Source organism: Sphaerodactylus townsendi, linkage group LG02 (assembly GCF_021028975.2).
Source record: "Sphaerodactylus townsendi isolate TG3544 linkage group LG02, MPM_Stown_v2.3, whole genome shotgun sequence".
Classification (NCBI taxonomy): Eukaryota; Metazoa; Chordata; class Lepidosauria; order Squamata; family Sphaerodactylidae; genus Sphaerodactylus; species Sphaerodactylus townsendi.
The window spans coordinates 65,574,187-65,596,683 of record NC_059426.1 but is presented as its reverse complement, the minus strand read 5'-3'; the positions used below and the strand labels follow the sequence as shown (position 1 = coordinate 65,596,683).

The window sequence follows — 22,497 nt, the reverse complement described above, 5'->3', positions numbered from 1 at the left end:
CCTAATGTCAGCCCCCTCTTTTGGTTTCAACATTTTAATACAGACAAGTCATGGTAATCTACTTCTAGGGTTCTCAGCTGCCTGGAGAAAAAATGTCGTGCCCTTTCAATAGAAGCTTAATGGGATGTTATTTGGCCAGCTTGAGAATTATGTTGATACAATTTTTTTAAAGGCCTGTCTGAGCCATGACATACTATAGCAATGCAGAAAGTGGACTGATTACATAGGTAGCAAATGCAGTAAGAGCAAGAAGGTATATACAACAAACACTGCAATGGACTAAAATCCTGTTCTGTTCTAAAGTGCGTTCCTGAACTGTTCTATTCTTGTACATTTCAGTTCTCTTATATAAATACCTTCCTAAACACTTCTGTTATGCATAATAAAAATTTAGGGGACTTCCTGATGTTCTCAGGTGTTCAACTGCAAAGAATGCACATCTACAGGCGCAGGGTGTCTTCTTCAGGAGGCTTTGCTGAGGTGAATGAAGCTATCGTGGTGGAGCATAAAGAGAGGCAATCCTGCAGGTACATGGGTTCAAGACTGTGAAGGTCACTGTGAGTGGTAACTAATGAGTGTTGTGTGTTAAGTGCCAATAAGTTGCTTCCTGTTCATGGTGACCCTATGAATCAATGTCTTCTAAAACATTCTATCATTAACAGCCTTGCTCAGGTCTTGCAAACTGAGGACCGTGGCTTCTTTTATAGAGTCCATTCATCTCACATTAAATCCTCCTCTTGCTTGCTACCTTTAACATTTCCTATCACAGAATCGATGAACCTTTAACAGATTTGTTTCTTGGGTTGTAGCCCACGAACTTATGGGATGGGATGCCGATGATATGATACAGCATAATTGGCCAAGTTCCTAAAGATGGGATGGATCTGCTCACAGTTGTGAAGAGTGGCAGATGAATGGTTGTTTTAGGAGAGGCCCCCACTGAACTCAGCCTCTTCCTCCAGAAGCTACTGAAGAAGAAAAAAAGGAGATTTTGTTGAACGCTGTGGCAAGGATGAGACCAAAAGTGCCACCCTAAGCAGAATTATACCCCTCTAAGTCAACTGATGGAGTGACAACAAGCTGCTGTCAACAGTAGTGATCCTGGAGAAGTATTTACACTCCCCTCTCCCATTAGCTGCTTTGCTAGTGAAAAAAGAGCTCCCATTTTGTTTGTTGTTATTTGCTACACCTGTCACCCTAGTGGGGACCCAACGAAGTTGATACCATTCTATCCTCCATTTTATCATTATAACACTGCAAAAGAGGTTAGGTTGAGTGTGTGTCTGAGGAACTTATGGTTTAGAGTCGAATTGAAACAATCATGTGGTCATTATACTATTTGGTTAGTTCACATCAGCATCACCGTTTCTGAAATCACCTCCATTCTCCTTTGATTGCTTATGCATGTGTGAAAGGGCATAATAAAGGTCCCCAAATGGGAGGACTTACTCTATGCTTTTTCAGTGGTTATTGAGTTCTATTGCTGCAAAATCCTTGCTGGGTTTTTTTTTCTCCCAAGGGCCAAAAGTTCTCAGGTAGCAGTAATCTGGGTTTTGAGCAGGAGTGGATTCTAAATAAGGTCAATGATTCTGAGAATAGAATTTTCATTGTCTGTCTTAATGAGATTTTATGCATTCCTTCCAATCTAGATGGAAAGATTGTTATTTTGTAACCAGTAGTATAAATTGGAGTAACCCACGCAAAATAAATATTAAAGGAGAATGAGAAAACAAAGACAGGAAACCTGAGGACCACTCATGTAGGCAGATCCAATATGCCAACGTAATGTTACCCTTTCGAAACCAGTTTGAAAGTTTGTGCAGGTTCCAACTGTTGTAACGTGTACATTTTATGTCCATGAAATGCTATAAATTAAATCTTTTCAAATCTCATTTGTTAGTCTACATTTTATTAGCACTACTGCAATGCACAAGGAAGTGAAATCACAGTCATTAAAGCAAAGAGAGCTTTTAAACCCCCTGCTGAAAGCTATCAGATGGGAACCAAGCCAGCCCCTTTCTGTGACTGAAAGCAAAAAAACAGCCCAGGAAAGCAGCCAAACAAATAAAGGTGTGACCTTTTTGCATTCCATTCCCATGTACCTGAACCTCTACTGAAAAAAAAGCCAATCTAGTGCCTGTTTCCCCAAAGTCAAAACTAGTCATGGTCAGTTCTGTGGCTTGCAAGTTCCTGTCCTGCCAGGTGTTCAGTGGTGCAGCACAATTAATATGAATTAATACATGCTTCAAGAGTATGTGCATAAAACTGAAGGTACAGGTAATCTGAGACTACCCCCACCCAACTTTCTGAGAGCCAGCATGGTGTAGAAGTTAAGAGAAGGTGGATTCTAATCTGTAGAACCGGGTTTGATTCCCCACTCCTCCACCCCTGAGTCATTAAACCCCACTAATGAACTTTCCTTCCCTATGTTCCACCCCAAAATCTCCAGGAGATGTAAAAAGCCACCACAGGATTCGTTTGTGTTTCTGTCAGAGGCGTAGCTAGGAAAAATGGAGCCTGGTGCAAAATCTGAGTTTTCCACCCCAATCCCCGCCCCCCCAGCATGGGTGGCTGTCCTTCCCCACCACGACCAAACAATTTTTTTTGCACCACGTAATCTCAAAGTCACCATTACATTATAGAACATGCCCCAACTCACAAATCTGAATACAGCAATGGTCCATGTCACACAGCAGAAATAAAAATTTTGACATTTTCAAAATGCTTTCAAAATGTTTAACAAAATGTTAAACAAATGTTATAACACTTTAAAGTGTTTTAAGTGTCATATGACATAACACACTTTCAAAATGTTTTATTACTGCTGTGAAAACGTTTCATGGTGTTATATCCAACATCCCCAATTGCCGCCCAGCATTGGAAACACAGCACAGAGCCAGGAAGGAAAGGAGGGAGGGACATACACCGGATTAACCGCATAGGATAGCCCTGCCAGTGTTATTAAATAAAGGTAAAAGGCAGATCTAAATGGATCCTCATGCATTCATATGATTTTTTAGTTCGAATGAAACAAAACCACCGTGAAACTATAAAGCATGTCTTAGTCTACAGGCAGCACCAAAACAATCATGCATCCTGCACTCTGTGGTGCCGCAGTGGCACAAAAACATGCTTGAAAAACATGGATCCTCATGATTTTCCCATTGGGTCACCCAAAAATCATTACAACACAGCTCAACCCCTTAACCACATGTCTCAAGTGAGAAAATGATGAGGAGCCATGAGGTTCTGAGTTTTTCAAGCATGTTTTTGCACCACTGCACAAGGAGAAAGAGGCAGAAAAAGGGAGAGAGAGAGAAAGAGAAAAGGGGGGGGGAGAAAGAGGCAGAAAGAAAGACAAAAAGAGGGACAGAGGGATAGAAAAAGAGGGAAAGAAAGAGAAAGCCAATCTCTTGCACAATAGGGGAAGCCGCTGCAGCCGCCCACCCCCAGCCTGCTGGCCTCGCCAAGAGCAGGAAGAAAAGGAGGAAGGGGAGGGCGGGTAGGCTCCAGAAAGGCCTTCACACTGTGCTCGCCCACCACCCCAACGGACCAGGCAGACAGGCAGGCATGCATTGTGGTGGTGAGGGGGGGGGGGCACTGGTGGCCCAGAGCAGGGCAACAGGAAGACACCCGCCAGCCTCCCCCAGGCTGCTGCTGTCCCTGAAAGTCTTTTCCAACCCCCCCTCCAAGCAAATGGGAGGGGAAAGAGCCCAGAGGCATGAATCCTGCAGAGGAAAGGTGCCCGGGGGCAAGGGAGGCTTGTGCCCGCCCCCCCTCTCCCTGACCTGCTGACTCAAGCACTGAGGGCTTGCAGAGTCGCATGACGGTGGTGCAGATGGGTGGCTGCCTGCTGGGGCACGAGGCAGCCGCTCAGGGCATTTGTCCCCAGATGTCCCCGTGGAAGCTTTGTCTCTGGTTTCTGTATTGTTCTTATATTGCTTGTATTATGTAATTCTTAGATATACCATACAGAAGACAAAAATAAAATTCCTCTGAGAACATTCAGTGCCCTGTTAACAATAATTTTGATATTAAATATACATATGCTAAGGTTACATAATTAACTAATTGAGAATAATAGTAAATTGTAAACACAGAAAATAAAACGTAAGCTTGTTCAACTGATGTGATCTTCTGAAAACATTCTCACAAATGATCTTCTGCGTTCCTGGGTGGTGGTACTGTAAGTGGTACAGTTGGATCCCTGTTTGTTTACAAACTGATACATGTTAAATATCAGAATAACAGCTAGTATTAAACACAGTGATTTAGAACTGCCACCCTGATTTCCACAATGTAAACTTGATCATGTTTTCTTAAGCGCCACAAGACGTTTTATTGTTTTTTCTAGAATTTACAAACATAGCTGGAATTCACTGCTGTGAATCAAAAGAATCTGAGAGGGAGGTGGTAACCAACATTGGAAAGAACTTTTTAACTGCTACCAAAATGGATTTTCAAGACCTCCCTTAGGAAGAATTTTCAAGATGTAGGGCAGGCAGTGCAATCCTGAGGGAAGGTGTGGCCAATCCTCATCAGAGGATTGCTATGCCACATATTGCTAGCGAGCAAAAGGCAACTCAGCCTCTTTCCCTGTGCAAGGACACCCCTGATTTTGCAGTCATAGGTGTGCGCTGGCAAATGGGAGCGTTCCTGGCATGAAAGGGCTCAGGAAGTCATCTAAAGCTGGTTGTGCTCCAGAAGAGTTCTGGCACCACGATGCCTGGGTGTCATTTTTATTTATTTATTTATTATTTAAACTTTTATACCGCCCCATCCCCAAGGGGCTCTGGGCGGTGTACAACATAAATCTCAGTACAAATAAATATGGTTAAAACCTTTAAAAACAGCAGTAGGGTAATAAGAGGCGTCCAAGTACCCTAATTTTAAATCCTCCCCTAAGAGGGAGGGAACGGCGAGTCCCATTAGATAGAAGGACCCAGGTGTTAAGAGCTAAAGAAAGAGGCGGGGGGCACCTTCAGTGGCTGGTCCCTCCAAAGGCCCGGCGGAACAGTTCCGTTTTACAGGCCCTGCGGAACTCTCCAAGGTCCCGCAGGGCCCGGCCGGCCGGTGGAAGAGTGTTCCACCAGGCCGGGGCCAGAGCCATAAAGGCCCTGGCCCGTGTGGAGGCCAGCCGCATCATTGAGGGGCCAGGGACCACCAAAAGATTGGCCTCAGCCAAACGGAGAGGCCGTGTAGGGACGTATGGGGTGATGCGGTCTCGCAGGTACGAGGGTCCCAAGCCACATAAGGCCTTAAAGGTCAACACCAACACCTTGAAAATGATTCGGAACTCTACCGGAAGTCATGCTACTGCATGGCTCCCCAGCACTGGTTACAGAACTCCATTTGTGAAGACCTTATTGTTTTGTGTGACATTCCTCACTAACCCTCATAAGTCCTGCTCCCTGCTTGTTTCTAAATATTTTTGTTTCAAATATTTTATATATACTAGAAATGACAATAATGCTTGGAAAAGTTGAAGGCAGAAGAAAAAGAGGAAGACTAAGCATGAGACACTCTGTAAAGGAAGCCATGGCCCTCAGTTTTCAGGAGGGTTGTTGACAATAGAACGTTTTGGATGAAAATGCCGTTTTTAATGTTTGAAATAGTCCAATGTTTGGAATGTTTTAATGTTTGCCATCTTGGGGACCCTTAATTGGGTTGAAAGAATGGCATTAAAATATTGTATAAATAAATAAAAATATTCCAGAAAAAGTTCAGACTCCATTTAATCACGAACTTTTAAACTGTCATGCTATAAGTATGGAGTCAGAACATTTTTGGGAGAAAGCAGGTAGTTTACAGCAGTAAATTCTGGTTCTGTTTAGTTTATTGTAGCAAAAACAACAAAAGGGCTTGTGGCACATAAGAGCTGACATATTTATAACAGAAGTTTCACAAACCAAAAGCTTCTTCATAACATGCATTAAAAGTTGTCCTTAGTTGGCTCTTCCACATGGCATGTATAAAGTTAGCAAACTTCACTGACGTACATAGGGGGGCACGAGGGGCTTGAGCCCCAGGTGCCACTTCCTGGGGGTGTATTTCCGACAGCCTCCCCACTTGCCACTCACTCCACATGGGTGTGCATTTCCTGCTGGAGCAATAATGTGGCAATCAGAGGAAACTTTTTGAGTGTTTCTGTCGCCCACCCCCTTCCCAATTTTTTCCCCTATTCTTGCAGGAATATCCTTTTAAGAGAGATGTTCTGCAAATGTTAGACTGTGACCTTTACCTAGGTAAAGCATCCTGCTATGTGAAACACACACACCCAAGTTTTATTGCCCACTCCTCTGTGGTCCCAGTAACAGACCACGCCATCCTCTCTCTCACAGGCTGAGAAACGTGTTTGACTCTTTGGGCTCCGAAACCTGCTTGGCTGACCTTAAAAAGTGCTGCAGAAAAGCTTTCCGTGCAAGCTGCATTAATTGGAGAAGGAGGAGACAGGAGCTACCGAAATTATCACTGAGCGTGAGCCTCAGTTCAGGTGCAGCACCACAGAGAAAGTTGCTTGGCCATAGGTCGACTGGCAGCTGATGTGTGATTGTCCATTGTTCACTGTCACCCAGCCCAGACTGTCATTTTACATCAAGTACTGCTCGGCTGGAAAGCAAAGAATTTCCACGCATTCACCTTTGCAGTTTCCCCACAGGGTGGGCCAAGTTCAGCGAACCAGATAGATCCCCCCCCTCCTCTGCCATGAGTTCACTCGGCATCCTTGGGCAAGTCTTTCAGTTCCACAGCAGCTTAGGCCTCTGGGTTCAAAAGGGCATCTGTGGTGTGTAAAGGAGGACACAAACCGGCTCTCTAAACAGAATTGACACCAGATAAACAATGCAAAGCCATGAAGAACATTACAGTTGCAAGCAGCAATTGTTCTGTCTCACTGATGGGGGCTAGATTTCTTGCAAAAATTTTCAGGGTTGGTCTGTGTAGATAACCCTGGAGGGGGGGGATGTCCCTTAATGTTGTGGGGCAGGAGGTGTGTGCCAAGCTCTGCCCAGAAGTTGGGCATGCAGTTTGCAAGCTTGCCCTGGGTGCAGTTTTCTGTAGATATGCCCCTGGCAAACAGTGTGTGCATGGGGGCAATGAAATGCAAGGGCATAGATCTGCTTTGCAGCAGATCCAGGGTTCAATCCCCAACATTTCCAATTACAAGAATCAGGTAGCAGACGAGGTGAAAGACCACTATCTGAGGCCCCGGAGAGCTGCCGCTGCCCGTCAAAGTATACCAACAATAGACTCAGTTTGAGGCAGAATGCCCAGTTCAGTTTGAATAGAGCATAAATATATATATGGAGTAAACATTGCAGTCAATAATGATAATTCCTCCCCACCCTCATGTTAATTTTGTATTCAAAGAGAGTCAGTTACTTTCTGTAATGGGAACGGTTATCAAAAGTATGGGTGAAGCTTCCCTTTGGATCTGCTGAATGTCATCTGTGTATGTTCTGCTGCATGAAAAGAATGGGAGTGTGCCATTTGAAGGTAGAGAGCATCAGCATTTCCCACCTCAATCTATTGCATGTTATTGGATATTTTAATATCACCTGAGGTCTTTTTTGATCCCTGGGAAAACACAGGTTTGTGATCACCCGGACATTTTACATACGGAATACCAACACTCCCAAAAGGAGGGAAACGCCCCAGAGCTAACAGGAGGAGCCAGAACAATATTTGCTCTCTTCTTTGTGTTTGTCACAGAAAGACAAACCAACTTTGATGGGAACAGAAAGAACGTACCAAAAGTTCATCTCCAAACTCAAGGAATATTCACTAACTTTCCCCTTCTCTTCATGCCACCTCAAAATAAAGGAGTGAATTTTTTCATATAAGAGATTGAAACCCTTGATTTTTGAATAACTGAATGACAAGATGTATTCTAGGAGGCATGACTTTTCCTGCCACAAGGTAACAGGTTCTGGCATAGTTTAGGGAACCCATATAAAACCTGAGGCTATCAGGTCCCTGCCATTTTGAAGTTGGCCAGTGTTGTTTATCATTGTTTTGCTCCCAACTATTTACTTCTGTTTCAAAAGTGTCTGAAAAACATTAGTACTTCTGTTTTTATCAGCTGCACTTCCAGTTGCTTTATCTTTACATTTTTAACTTCAGCACATTCCCCATCATAACCCTCCCATCTGTGAGACTACCTCTCTCAATACATCCCCAAAGAGCCTTACACTCAGCTAGGAGGCATTTTCCTGGTGGTCCCTGGCCCAAAAATTATCCAGCTATTTTCAACCAGGATCAGGGGTTTTTTTGCCCCTGGTAGAACTCTCAAGCTAATGAAAACCGTGTCCTGTGGGCAGTGGCATAGTGCCAAGGGGGCGAGGAACAGGTGTGCAACGCACCATGTCCGTGCTGGCACGAGGGCATGGTGGGGGCATTCCGGGGCAGGTGTGGGCATGGCAGGAGGGGCGCAGGCATACCCTGGGCACAGTTCCCCCTCACTCCAGCCCTGCCTGTGGGACTTGGCTCAGTTCTGCAGAAGGCAAAGATGTCCCACTGGGCCAACATCTGAGGGCAGCAACAGCAGATATGTCAACTGGCCTTCTCCCTCCACTTTTTTGACTTCCTTGCTGGACCTGATTAGATCTTTATATCCTTTCATCCAGAGGTGTACTGGGAGAAAATGGCATCCGGGGCAACACCTGCTCCTACCCCCCACCCCCTATGGCTGGCGGAAGAGGGCGGTGCCAGGCCTGGCCGGACTGGGCTGAGGGGTGGCCAGCAGGCCCATGGCAGGCACCCGGCCAGGCTGCTCCTTCAGCTGGTGGAGGAGGAAGACGGCGGTCTTAGGTGGCAGAGGAGGGAGCGCCAGGCGGAGGCGCCTCTCTGCAGGAGGGTGTGGGGTGATTTTGTGCCCCCACATGATCTGATAGGTGGTGCCCGGGGACATGGGACCACCAATGTCCCTCTGGCAGATACGCCCCTGCTTTTATCTAATTTTTGGGTCTCCCCCTCATTGCTTCCTAGGACCAATGTCATTGCATATTAACAGTGATCCCCCTCTTTACTGTTGATTTTAAATTGTATGTCAGAAGCAACCATATTAGGGAACCATCTTTTTAGTTAGATTGGGTTTCACTTTTTTTTAAATGGTAATGATTTGTATATGCTTTTTATGTTTTATGTTCTTGTTTGTATTGATTGTTGAATATAATTGTGTTGTTTCCCTGAGCCTGGCTTTTGCTGGGAAAGGATGGGATATAAATAAAACCAAAAGCTTTCATAGCTGGAATCAACTAGCTGTTGTGGGTTTTCTAGGCTGTGTGGCCATGGTCTGGTACTTTTTGCTTCTAATGTTTTGCCCACATCTATGGATGGCCATACTGTCCAGAAAACTCACAACAGCCAATAGGTACACTTCCCACAAGTTCTCCACCTGCAAATAAATGAGCAAGCCTTCTTTCAGATTTGGCTCCTGTTTCCTGAGGCCATTAATTCTGTCCCAAGACTGTTCCCATACTGCAGCCCCCTCACAATCCTCTTATGAAAAGTTGAACCTGGGCCATGAAAGACATCAGAGTCCTCCTAAGATAACTGGAACAAAGGGCATATATCTAACAAATTCAAAGTCTGCTGCTCCTCTGTCTCCCTCTAGTGTTTCCCAGAACCTATGACATGGGTAAAAGTGCTGCCATCAGGTTCTCCTCCAGCTTTAATGCCTATCCAACAAGCAGGAATGCAACAGGTGAAAGAAGACCATGTTGTTGAATTTCCCTACTGGAAAAAAAAAAGAATTTCCATGAAGCAAAAATAGTTAGCTGAAAAGGTCACTTTGATACGTCTTTTCTACTGAGAGGATGAGCACAGCCTCTTATGATTTTGGGGAACCAGCTTTGTTTTAAGCTGTAAACCTTCCCCTGAGTCACAAGATGTTTTGAGGGTTGCAGTGCTGTGAAGTAAGTTTGGTGGCAAGCAGAATCACTGAGGAGACTGAGGCAGGAGCTCTATGTAAATAACAAAAAAAAGGATGTAACGAAGAGCAGCAGCCTCCTGTCTGTCACAGTAGCTTTTGGCAGCAAAGTGCACAGTAAAGTACGGTTTTTGCTGGGTGGATTTTTTTTTCTGGGTGGATTGTGCAGAGTTTGACACCAGCATTTCTCACTCTGAACATGGTGCCCAGTATGAAATGACTAGGGCCAGGTACAGACAGGATGCAAGGAGATGTTTCTGCAAACCTGAGAGACAATTTTATAAAAAAGAAAGAAAAAACTTCAAAATATTATTTTTAATTGTGGATGTTCACTGCCGGCTTAATCATAGCTAGAGCCTGGAGTACATACTGAGTCTGTGGCTGGGGGGTGGGAGCAGGTCAGAAAAGTCTGGCTTGGGATAGGTGAAAAAGTGAGGATTGGGGGAGGGTCGAAAGGAGTGGATTGGGGTGAGAGGGTGGGAAGGCGTGACATGGAGTGGGGGGAGCGCTGAAAAGTGAGGATTTGGGTCTGGGAAGGGTGGAAAGGTGAGGTGTGTGGGGTGAGGGGAGGGGAGGGGAGGATGCCAGGGTGAGGCTTACCATGGGGGAGGGGTGAATGGGGAGGTTTTGGTACGGGGAAGGTGAAACTTAGATGGGAAAGGGTTGGAAGGTGTGGCTTGGGTGGATGAGGGTGGAAATGTGAGGCGTGGGGTGGGGGAGGGTGCCAAGGTGAGACAGGGTGGGGGAGGGTGGAATGGAGAGACTTGGGTGGAGGAAGGTAGAATGGGCAGAGTTGAGTGGGAAGGTGAGTTGGAAGGTAAGTTTTGAGTGGGAGGAGGATGGAAAGGTGAGGTTTGGGTTGGGGAGGGGAGGGGAGGGGAGGTCCAGACCTGTGGAACAGCGGGTGCTTAGGTGCCACTGCTCCAGCAGCTGGGGTTATTGAGGACAGGGGGGTAGGAGAGGTTTGGGTGGACCAGGAAGCAGCGGGTGCCCAGATACTGCTGCTCCATGGCCCGTGGGCACCCTATTGGGCTGGAGGTGGGGGGAAGGGGCCAGGAGGACTCCAGGAGCAGCAAGTTCTCAGGTGCTGCTGCTTTGAGGGCTGGGGGTGGGCTGTTGGGGTGGGAGGTTTTCTGGTTGTCTTTTCATTATCCCATATGTTCTAACAATGCCTATCTTCACCACCACAATATACATTCTTCAATCTCTGCATTCACACATTGTGCTGTAGCAATCATTTGCAGTTGAAACGGCTTGTCTACAAGGAACATCCCATTGCATATTGCTATAATGTAATTTCCAAGGTGGTATGGATACATTCCTGTATGGTCATTTCTCAGAATTCTCAGTTTGTGCTACAATTCCTTTTTCAGTTACCACACACAGCGTTCTCATCTTCCCATTAGGAGTGGGTAGGATTAAGTCAGACCCACGATCCCAGCTCAGTAATAATATTTAAATAATGGACAGCGTCTAGTACATTTCTCTAGTGCTGTAGGAAACATTGCCATTTTATTTTGCAACATAAAAATGTTTAATTGTCATTTTATTAGAATATGGAACTCTGTGTGTGCTAACGGTGGACTTAAGCAAAGTGCTGTCTCTTAACATCAGTTGCCTGATCTACAGTTGGGACAGGGGCGTACTGCCCATGGGAACAGGGGGGTCAAATGCACTTAAGCGTCCATTTGAACTTGTCAGACCTCAGAAGCTAAACGGGGTTGACTCTGCCAAATATTTGAATGGGAGACCTCCAAGGAATACCAGGGTTGTGACATGAAGACAATGGCAATCCACCTCTGAATATCTCCTGGCTTGAAAACCCTACCAGGTGGTGCCATAGGTCAGATGTGATTTGACAGGAGGAAAATGCAAGCACTTCAACAGTTTGGGTTTCTACCTTTCTTTCAACTCAAGATCATTTTTAAACTGGGTAGCAAATAAGAATGTATAATTTACTGAATTATGGTTATGATCTACTGAAATTTTTGCCTGTTCATAATAAATAACATTAATGGAGAAGATTTATCTCTGAAAGTCACTCAGAGCTGTTTTTCTTTTTTCTGGTATGCTGTCCTTTTTTCAGTTATAACAATTTTGATCTATTTCTTATTATGGCAAAATGAAGTTAACTCTGGTTCATGTTCTCTTCCTCAAGAGGCTTACCCCAAGCTTATGTAAACTTCACAATCCCATTCACCCCTAAATCTCAGCAACCTAGTTCTCTTCAGGGATAAAGCTCTGGCCACAAAGACAGTTGAGAGTGTTCCAGTCCGTCATGTAGCTTGATGACTCCCACATTTGGGGAAGAGTTGGTTTATATACCCCATTTTTCTGTACCTTCAAAGAGTCTCAAAGTGAGTTACAACCACCTTCTCTTCCCCTCCCCACACAGACACCTTGTGAGATAGTTGGAGCTAAGAGAGTTCTGAGAGAACTGTGACTGGCCCAAGGTCACCTGGCAGGATTCATGTGGAGGAATGGGGAATCCAACCCAATTCTGCAGATGAGAGTCTGATACTACTCTTAACCACTACACACCACGCAGGCTGTCCCTACAGAAGGTGGAGTAGCTGAGGAGGCTAAATGCTGCCCGTAGGATGGTGTCAGCAGTTTCCTGTTATATTTCTCCACCGGTCCGTCCTCTGTGAGCCTCTGAGGTTATAAAAGGGTGCTTTGTAGTTCTGCTCTATATGCTGGGGAGGGAAGTTTTGCAACGTCTAATTCCTTTAAGATACTTTGAATCTCCAGCATTCTCCAGAGAAGGCAGGTATGTGGATGTTCTAATTTAATAGGGTGTGGGAAGTGGTGATCATAAGAGTGGGAGTGATGATCATTAGAGTGATGATCATAATGATAATACTGATTCACCCAGAAGGAAGATTGTCCTGAATATGTGATGATCTCCCTAAAAAACTCGTTATATACAAAAGGGTTTTTATTAATTTACACAACTGTAATTTGTATGTTATCGATGTATACTTTTATGCATTTATGTAGCACGCTTCCCACAGAGATCTGTGGTGTTTACCAATAATAATAATAATAATAATAATAATAATAATAATAATAATAATAATAATAATAATAATAATAATAATAATAGGCACGCTGGGCGCCATCCCGAAAACACTAGGGCAGCACTTGAAACATCTTCGAATTGACAAAGTTAACATCTGTCAAATTCAGATGGCAGCCCTGCTGGGATCCGCACGAATACTACACCGATACATTATAACTTCCTAGGCCTCTGGGTGAGGCTCAAAGTGTAATGAAAGGCCAACAACCAGCTAAAGATCTGGCAGTTGTGAAATCTACCACAATAATAATAATAATATTAATGAATACTATGCCGATACATTACAGCTTCCTAGGCCTCTACAAGGAAGCCATGTCTCTTCAAGGTACCCTAATGGAAGTGCGCTTAACGGACAGTCTTGGGAAATACGCAGGCAACATTCAAATTAAAACAACCAACTCCCCTTCTAAAAGAAAAAGGTCTGCTCTAATGAGTTGAATAATACAGTGGCAAAAGCACTGTGGATAAAGACAGACCTGAAAAAGGAAAGTTCTTGAGGGTTGGTCATTTACATGTTTCATTACGTATGTATCTGAGTGAGTGTCTGTGTTTTATTGCCGCTTAAAGAGTCATATTTATCCCAACACTTCCTTTTACAAAGAGATCAGCCGACTAAAAAGAGATCGACAGAGATTTCCCCAAAACAACTGTAAAGTGAGATCTACATCATACATGGCCTTCCCCTTTCGCTAACATATCCCCTCTTCATATATGGTTGTGTGTGAAAAACAGGTGACTGGCTATTTTGCTGTGACAGAATGGTTAGAAACCATCATGGCAAAGAAATGCTTTTACATGGTGGGGTACACAGATGTACCCCCCCCAACTTGGCTAGATTATATTGGAAGCTATTGAATGTAAAGTAGCCATCATAGTATATTACTTAATGGTCTAAAAGTCAAGTTTCCTAAACTTCTGTTTGCCAGCCCTCAGATCCTACATATGTCTGCTCAGAATCTATCTAAGTGTGTGCATGTGATTCTGAGCAAACAGCTATACCATGTGCAGCATTCTTCTCACTTCTCCAGAATCTCTCTGGAATCTGCTGTCCACATCTAGGCAGTTGCTGTTTGCCAGAAAAGGAAATTAGCTTGATCAATCAATAGGTGCAATTAATCCATCTTGCTTCTGTGTTCGCCATCCCATAACCACCAGTCATCTTCGTCCCCCTTCCTACCGTGTTTCTCCAAAAATAAGACAGTGTCTTTTATTAATTTTTGCTCCCAAAGATGTGATATGTCTTATTTTCAGGGGATGTCTTATTTTCCCGCTCCACAGCTTCATGCTCTGGTGTTCTGTTCGACAGGCATGCTTCCAAACAAAAACTTTGCTACGTCTTACTTTCGGGGGATGTTTTATATTTAGCACTTCAGCAAAACCTCTGCCACGTCTTATTCTCAGGGGATGTCTTATTTTCGGAGAAACAGAGTAGTTCTTAGCCTCGCTACTTCCAATCTTCTTTTGTCCTTTCAGTACTTAACATCTTTAGCATGTTCAAGTCAAACTACATATGTGAGAGATCCATGACTGGATCTACTGGTTTTTTGTTTTGTTTCATTTTCTAACATGGATTTGTGCACAAAATAGCATTGTTGGGGGAGGTGGTGTTTATCTCTTATGTGCAGTTTTTCAGTTCTAAATTGTGCTTCAAGATGTTGCTGTACTTTACTCCCTACAAATCTAGCAGCAGCTTCAGGGGTAAGGAGGGTTAGGTAGGGGAAATTTTATATGGAGGAAGAGTTTAATAACTCCTCTCCAGTACCACAGCTCCTGTCAAACCTGGACCTCCTCCTTTACTTGTTTTGAAGGCCAAGCCCATGGAGGTAGTAATTACAGAGTCGGCACTGGCCCCTCTGTTCAAGGCACTGCTTAGGTTAGAACCATGTGGCAGAATTCCTTGTACGGTATACATTATGTCCTGGGCTTCAGAAACTGCTCTTTTTAGAAAATGGATTTAATCTAGTGATTCATTCCTTGAAGGTCTACAGTTCTGTAGAGCTATAAAAAACATTCTTTGATGAAGTTTTCGGTTCCAAATGCATAAATTATATTAATGGATCATGTTATTATATTCATTTACACTTCGACTTTCATGTTGAGACTCAAGGCATATCACAGAATTGGAAACGATGCTATTAATAATGTAATACATTCAACAAACAATGTAAAGTAACCCCCCATCCCCCCCCCCCCAAATCACATTACAAAAATATTTAGTAATTAGATGTAATTTTGACCAGTATTATTTCTTTGGAAAGTTTTGCCCTGTGGTTTCAAAAAGTTTAAACTGGTTTCCAATAAAATCAGCCAATTAAAAGATTAAAAGAAATCATGCACATTTCCAGTCATCAAAACAGAGATGCAGTTTTTCTTCATTTATTATCTGCTTTTCTTGTTGAGACTAAAGCTGAATTATGGAATTATAAAGCAATTCAATAAAGACCAGTATAATACATACAATAAACTATGTGATACAACTGGATTTCACAATCCAAGAACATTGAAATGTAAATACATCCAGTAAACAATGCAATATGGAAAAGGGGGAGTGAATTGCCTAAAACTTTTCACAAACAATTAAAAGTATAATGTTATTCCATTTAATGAAAGTGCCCACTTGAACAGTTCTGTTTTATCACATCCCTACTTGCTTTATTAAATTGCCTTCCTGAACAGTTCTTTGTTAAAGAACCTTAAAGGAAAAACACTCTGGAATTATATGGCTTTGCCAATTGGTAAGATGAAACCTTTGCCTTCAGAACCAGTTATAAATAAACGATAAGACAATTGGAATAATTGACAGCATGAATCTTCTGTAAAGAGGGTATAGTGAGCAGAAATTACTGGATGGAATGGATCTGGCACTACAGGGTTTATTTTATATATTTGAAAGCTCTTCCCAACCTCAGAATTTAATGTGCTGCAACTTTACCTTATTTCTTGGCACATTCACTCAAGGTGTCATTTTTGCTCATTAAAACATATGGTTATCACAAATTAATGGCCCACTAGTGGACAAAATAGACAAGGGCCACATTTAGAACATTCAGCTTCAACTTCTAACAGAGTTTTATATATAAACACATCACACTACTGGCTATTCTAGCTGGTCTTTATAGCAGACAACAACAATGGTCTGAACAAAGTTGTAATGAATCGTATCTGTTTCCAGATCAAACAGTGATATTCTGAAAGTAACATACAGGGTAGGAAAGTGACATACAGGAAAGTAACATACAGGGTAGGAAACAAAAATCTTAGTTATGCTACTAGATTTTGAATAGTTATCAAGATGTGGCTCTGGACACTAGGGAGCAATATAAGACATCATATGTGATATCTTCAACCCATATAAAGGCGTTCATCTACTGGAATTTTAGACTGTTTCCCATCCAAATAGACTTTGGGCATGGTCTGATACCTAAGTCTTGTGAAAACTCCTGGTGTATGTAAAACATTGCACATAAATGTGCTTATCTTTTGTGCTAACTTGCAGATGATGCTGTTGTATTGGATAAAACTCCACCAGATTCCAGTCAATAGACTTTCTAAAACAATCTCTATCTTCCCCAAGAGCATAGACTCTAAATTAATGAAATTTTACAAAATCGTACCCTTGTGTATTGGTGTAATGTAAGGGAGACCAGCTCTAGCTTTAAGCAGAGCAGGTGGAGTTTTATAAGGACAATGGTTTTTTGAACAACCTCCAGATCATTGACGTTTTTTGTATAACTGAGATATAATCCCAGTGATCATGTTCATGTATCAGTTGTTTGTGTCTTTACATTCTTCACAGGCACAGAACAGAACGCTCAAAATGGAAGCCCTGAGTTTGAGTGGTGAAAGTTTGTATGACCTACTTAATTACAGTAATTATAGTGACGACATTGGTGACCTTAGCCCTGATGCAGCACCCTGCAGACTCGACAGTACCTCAGCTGTGCTAGATTACTTTGTGGCATTCTTCTATGTCCTGGTATGTCTTCTGAGCCTGGTGGGCAACTCCTTAGTGGTGCTGGTGGTCGCCTACAACAAAGGAAACCGCTCTGTTACGGATATATATCTCCTGCACCTAGCCATTGCTGATTTGCTCTTTTCAGTCACTTTGCCAATCTGGGCTATCTCCCGAGCTCATGAGTGGATTTTTGGCAACATCATGTGTAAAGCTACTTCAGTCCTGAGAGAAGTCAACTTCTACAGTGGTGTCCTCCTGTTGGCCTTTATCAGCATTGACCGTTACCTGGCAATCGTTTATGCTACACGGGCAGTTACTGAGAAGAGGCACTGGGTCAAATTTGTCTGTGTTGGCATCTGGTTTTTCTCTCTCCTTATTTCCTTCCCCATGGTTGTCTTCCGAAAAGCTTACCTATATAACATGTCATCGACAATGGTTTGTTATGAGGATATCCAAGGCGAACACACATCTGACTGGAGGGTGGTATTAAGAATTCTGCCACAAACATTTGGCTTTATCATCCCATTGATAATCATGTTCTTTTGCTATGGTGTGACAATACACAAACTCCTCCAGACCAAGAACAGCCAAAAGACTAAAGCAATGAAAGTCATTATAGCTGTAGTAGTGGTCTTCCTGATTTGTTGGCTGCCCTACAATATCTCCCTTTTTGTTGACTCCCTGATGAGGATTCAAGTTATTAAGGAAACATGTGAGCGACGTAAAAGCATTGATGTTGCTATTTCAAGCACTGAAACCCTCGGATTTGCTCACAGCTGCATAAACCCTATCTTATATGCTTTTATAGGACAAAAGTTCCGGAACAACTTCCTTAAAATCTTGACCATACGAGGTATCATCAGTAAATCTGTCCTGTTACGGTACAGGAAGGGATCAGCTTCGTCTACCTCTGGTATTACTTCGACAACCCTCTAACAGCAGTCACTGGAGGATGGTGGACATCGTCCCTGCACAGTGTTCTATAACTGTTACATTGAAGTAGTAGGCTGCAAGATTCAGATACTAAGGCTTGAATAAATTAGTGATGTCACAAAGATAACTCTGGAATAGCAGTTGCCAATAATAGCCTTTATTTGATAATGGTAGTTAATGCCATGAGAAAGTTCTGCCTGCTTGCCATAAAAGTCAATATGCTTTTCTGCATCCACAAAGAGTTTCCATTGCAGTAATCTGAATATTCACAATTACATATCACAGAAGTTCCCAAATCAACAGGAAACTGTTTTGCAATGAAAAAGTTGGCTGTTTTTAATCCAAAGCAGAGAACTATACTATATAATCCTAGGCTGATTCCGCATGGGCCAAAAACAGCAGTGTGAAAACAGTGTAAAAGGGTTTAAAACGGTGTAAAAGGGTTTATACTGTTTTCACACTGTTTTCACACCGCTGTTTTTGGCCCATGCGGAATCAGCCCTAAAAAGTTACCCTTTTGAACACATTGAGCTCAGAGGACTTAGTAGGGTATAATTCTGTTTAGGATTACACTATAAATAGGGGGCCTTAGGAAGACGTGAGACAAGGCCAGAGCCCTCAGTCTCAATCTTGTGACATGGCGGCAGCAAGCTGGTGACAGAAGGGTACCTAAATGATCTCCCATCTGTTCAACTACTTCTGTCCAAGCAACCAGTGATGAAATTTGAAATGAAGGCAGCCATCACTTTTATCTGAGTACTATTACAAATCCCAACTGGCAACTGTAGTTTCCCCTTTATCCTGATCCCCCCCCCCAATATTTTCTTCTCCATAGTCTGTTTTGTGTATATTTTTAACAGAATATCTTTGTATTAAAATTTGGATGGATATATGAATTTATTGTGCAACTTTATTTTTGTACAGGTGGTTTATTTTCCATGTGGGAACTAAAGGGGGAAAAACATTTCAAGTTTGATGCACTCATAATTTTCATAGTTCATATGTGCTAAACATCTGTCTGGCCTGGTTTTCCATATATCCGTTTCCCACGTATCTGTGCTTCTGCCTTCTGGCAGGTGGCCATGAAAGACATCCTATTCCATTGAAGTGTGGAAAGTCTGCCCCTTATTCCTTTACCTGATGCTAAACCTATTAACTTTCTGGTGAAAACCTTTTTATTTTCCGAGTCATTTGTAAATTGTTGATATTCAGGGATCTTCAATCTTTTCCGGTGCCATCTTATTCAGTCTCCTACTCAGATTTATTCACCAGGGCTTACTCTCAGGAAAGTATTCTTAGGATTGCATTGTTAATTCAAGTATTTAATTTTTTCTTCTGATTTTATTTGTGCTGTTCTTATTTTGTGTTGTACTTTTAGTACTGTTTCTGCTGTTTTAATATTTTCACATTGCTCTATTTGTTTTCTTGTATTGTATCTTATTTGAAAACTGCTGCAGACATGTGATAAATACATTAAACAAACATCCACAGGGCAGATAGAGACCGGACAGGCTGACCTCTGCAATCTGTACAGTGTTGATGCAGATTGTCCCATGTACAAGATATTTGAGATTCTTTCCCCCCACCCACGAACACTGTTGTATTGTATCCAATTCCGCCAGAACTACAAACTAGAAGAGAAGGCAGTGACTAGGTAAACATGTATTCTCACTGATACACAGTAAGTAAAGTGGTATCTCATTGGACAACATATTGGCCAAATAAAGAAACTTTCATTATCTATTTCATATTTTTAAAATTTCTGTATGTGGAGCAGTGATCTCCATTGTAGTGCCCATGGGTGCTACGGATGGAGCCCATTGATATGGTTCCTAGTGTCCTTATGGTTCTTTCCCAATCCAGTTCTCCCCTAAAACATGGAGAGATATATACTGGTATTCATTTTTTTCTAGGCATGTTTAGCTAGAACAGGGGTCCTTGACCTTTTTCAGCTTGCGGAATGCTGACAGAGGGTGGTGGGTGCAACCACAAAATGGCTTCCACAGGACATGGAGCCAACCACAGCAGGTCAGGGAGTAAGGTTATGCATAACTCTGAAAATAGCTTTTTAGCATTTCAGATAGAACCTCTGTTTCTGACTGCATGTGTCTTCATTTTGTGCTGTCATTTTAATAGCAGTTGGTGATGAAGGGCTGGTCAGGCAATACCGGTAGTACAGAGGTGGGATTCAGGGAGTTCTGAAGGTTCCGTAGAACCTGTTGTTCAAATTTAAAATATCACTTTTTAAATACTTAAAATATTTTTTATTATTTTAATACTTAAAATAAAAAAGTGATATTAAAAATATTTTACATACTTTTAAACAGTCATTATTTGAATCCCACCACCATCGGAGTCTGTTGTTAAAATGTTTGAATCCCACCACAGCGGTAGTAGTTTTTGGAAGTAAACAGTGGAATCATATATATGCACCAGCCATGATCTGGATAGCCCTATCTTATCAAACTACAGAAGCTAAGCATGGTCAAACCTGGTTTTTATTTGTATGGGAGACCACCAGGGAAGTCTTGGGTTGGGATACAGGGCCAAGGAATGGCAAACCACCTATGAATGCCTATTTCCTTGAAAACCCGATGGGGTTGCCATAAGTCAGCTGTGACTTTGCAGTAATATATCTACCTAATATCCTAATAGCAAAGATGGCCAAATCTCTGGATACTTAATTCCAATGAATGGAGCTGTGAAAGGGCAAGATACCGTAGATCTTTGTACAAACCTCAAAAAAGTGCAAGGTTTGCAGAAAAATCTGATTAAAAAAAAAGCATTTGGCTGCTTAAAAACACAAAAATAATAAAAAGGAGTGCCTGTAGCTTTAAGCAATGGAGGCCCTAAGCAGTTGTTGTTAGGCAACCACAGTTTCCAAGGAATGGTTCTGTCACTAAAGCAAGAGGGAGGGAGCAGAGCCCTTTCTACATCTATTTTGGCCTTTAAGGAAGGTCTCAATGGGTCCAGGCTAGGCTAGGGTTGTCAGCTCCAGGTTGGGAAATTCCTGGAGATTTTGTGGTAAAGTTGAGGATGGCAGAGTTTGGGCAGGGCAGGCAAGAAGCCTCATCAGGTCATAATGCCATAGAGTCCACCCTCCAAAGCAACTATTTTCTCTATGGGGAACAGATCTCTGTTTTCTAGAGTTCAGTCATAATTCTGGGGAATCTCTAGGTCCCATCTGGAAGTTGGCAACCCTAGGCCTGGAAGCAACCCCTTTTCTGGAGGTAAACATTGCCTTCATAGTAAATGTTGTGATGTGATGTCGCACCATGGGTCAGTAATGCTTGTACCTGGTGCTTGTACAGAGGACTACTTTTACCTTTTTTTTATTTTTGCAAGCCATGTCAGCGTCCTAGGCAATTACCAAGGTTTGTCTGGTGGTCAGGCTGGCCCTGCCCAGATTGGTTTAAACTTTAGAGATTGCTGAGTAAGGGGTTTCAGTAAAATAAGTTTTTCCCCCTAATTCTTCTCTGCCCCCTCTTTGCTATTGTTCTGATTGGCCTCTGTCCCAGAGACAGCTACAATCCACGTAACGGAATTTCCGAGTACTCCATAAAGATTGGGTTGGTACAAGACATTTCAAACACTTGTTATTTTCGGGATGCTGTAGCAATTGTTACCCAACTGGCCTTTGCAAAAGCCCCTACATCCTGCACATCTCTGCATGTACTGTAAACTGATGACATCATCTTTACAGCAGAAGAGACAGAGAAACGTGTACGAGGAAATCAAGTGTCACCGTGGAATCCTCAAAACAGCACAACTGAGGAGAACTGCTGGGCTTCCCCATTCAGATGCATAGCCAGACCTGCAAATTGGGCCCCAGTGTGTTTGGGAACATTTGTTTGTTTGTTTGTAGGCCAGGGTGGTGAACAACAGAATAAAAACAGCATTAGTTTGCTGACATAACATCTGTCTGAAAGTTAGGCTGAATGATTCCAATGTGACTTGTGGTAGACCTACCATCTGGTTTGGTGCTTCACTGAGACATTAGTTTTTGAATGTAGCTGTTTCAGGCACCTTCAGTACTTTACAAGCAGCATTGAGTAATGGTTAGATTAGGATTGGAAAGATCCAGGTCTGAATCCCCACTCTTTCTGAACACTTTTATATTAAGAACTATGGTTTTATTCATATACATTTTTATTTACTACATTTTGAGCCTAACTTTTCCCCGAGGAACTCCAGGGTGGCATATATCATTTTCTTCTCCATTATGTTATTCCCACAACTATGTGATACAGGTTAGGCTGAGAAAACTTCAGGGCAGAGTGGGGATTATAGGCCAGCATTTTAACTGAGATACCACACCATGGTGTACCCTAGATGCAGGATATACCATATCTACACAAAATATCTACACAAAACCTTACCCTTGCATTGTTATTCCAGGTCCTCAGCATTTGCTTTGCAATTACCTCTGAGAAAGCTCTTGCTTAAAAATTCTTGCTGTAACACACTTCTGCAATAGCATCAGGAAACCTTCACAAGGGAACAAAAGGTTGGCTAATAGGTATCTAGGTTCCCCAGGATTGCACCCAGTTTCCTAAGAGTACATAGTCAGTTAAGAAAAGGCTGGACAAAGGATGATTTTAA

The 22,497-nt window shown here is 42.7% G+C and overlaps 1 protein-coding gene across 1 annotated transcript; it reads left to right on the top strand.

Annotated features, from left to right (window-relative positions):
- Nucleotides 1-7,406: 7,406 nt before the first annotated feature.
- Nucleotides 7,407-18,259, top strand: LOC125426985 (C-X-C chemokine receptor type 2-like). The gene is made up of 2 exons (XM_048485905.1): nt 7,407-7,494; nt 16,804-18,259. Exons 1-2 carry the CDS (start codon nt 7,453-7,455, stop codon nt 17,896-17,898), a joined length of 1,137 nt encoding a protein of 378 aa, XP_048341862.1. The 5' UTR covers nt 7,407-7,452; the 3' UTR covers nt 17,899-18,259.
- Nucleotides 18,260-22,497: the final 4,238 nt, after the last annotated feature.

Excerpts from the sequence above, each read along its gene's own strand:
- LOC125426985 (XM_048485905.1), top strand. The coding sequence starts at position 7,453 with ATGTTCTGCTGCATGAAAAGAATGGGAGTGTGCCATTTGAAG. Across the intron at positions 7,495-16,803 it reads TGGGAGTGTGCCATTTGAAG|GCACAGAACAGAACGCTCAA; the intron begins GTAGAGAGCATC and ends CATTCTTCACAG.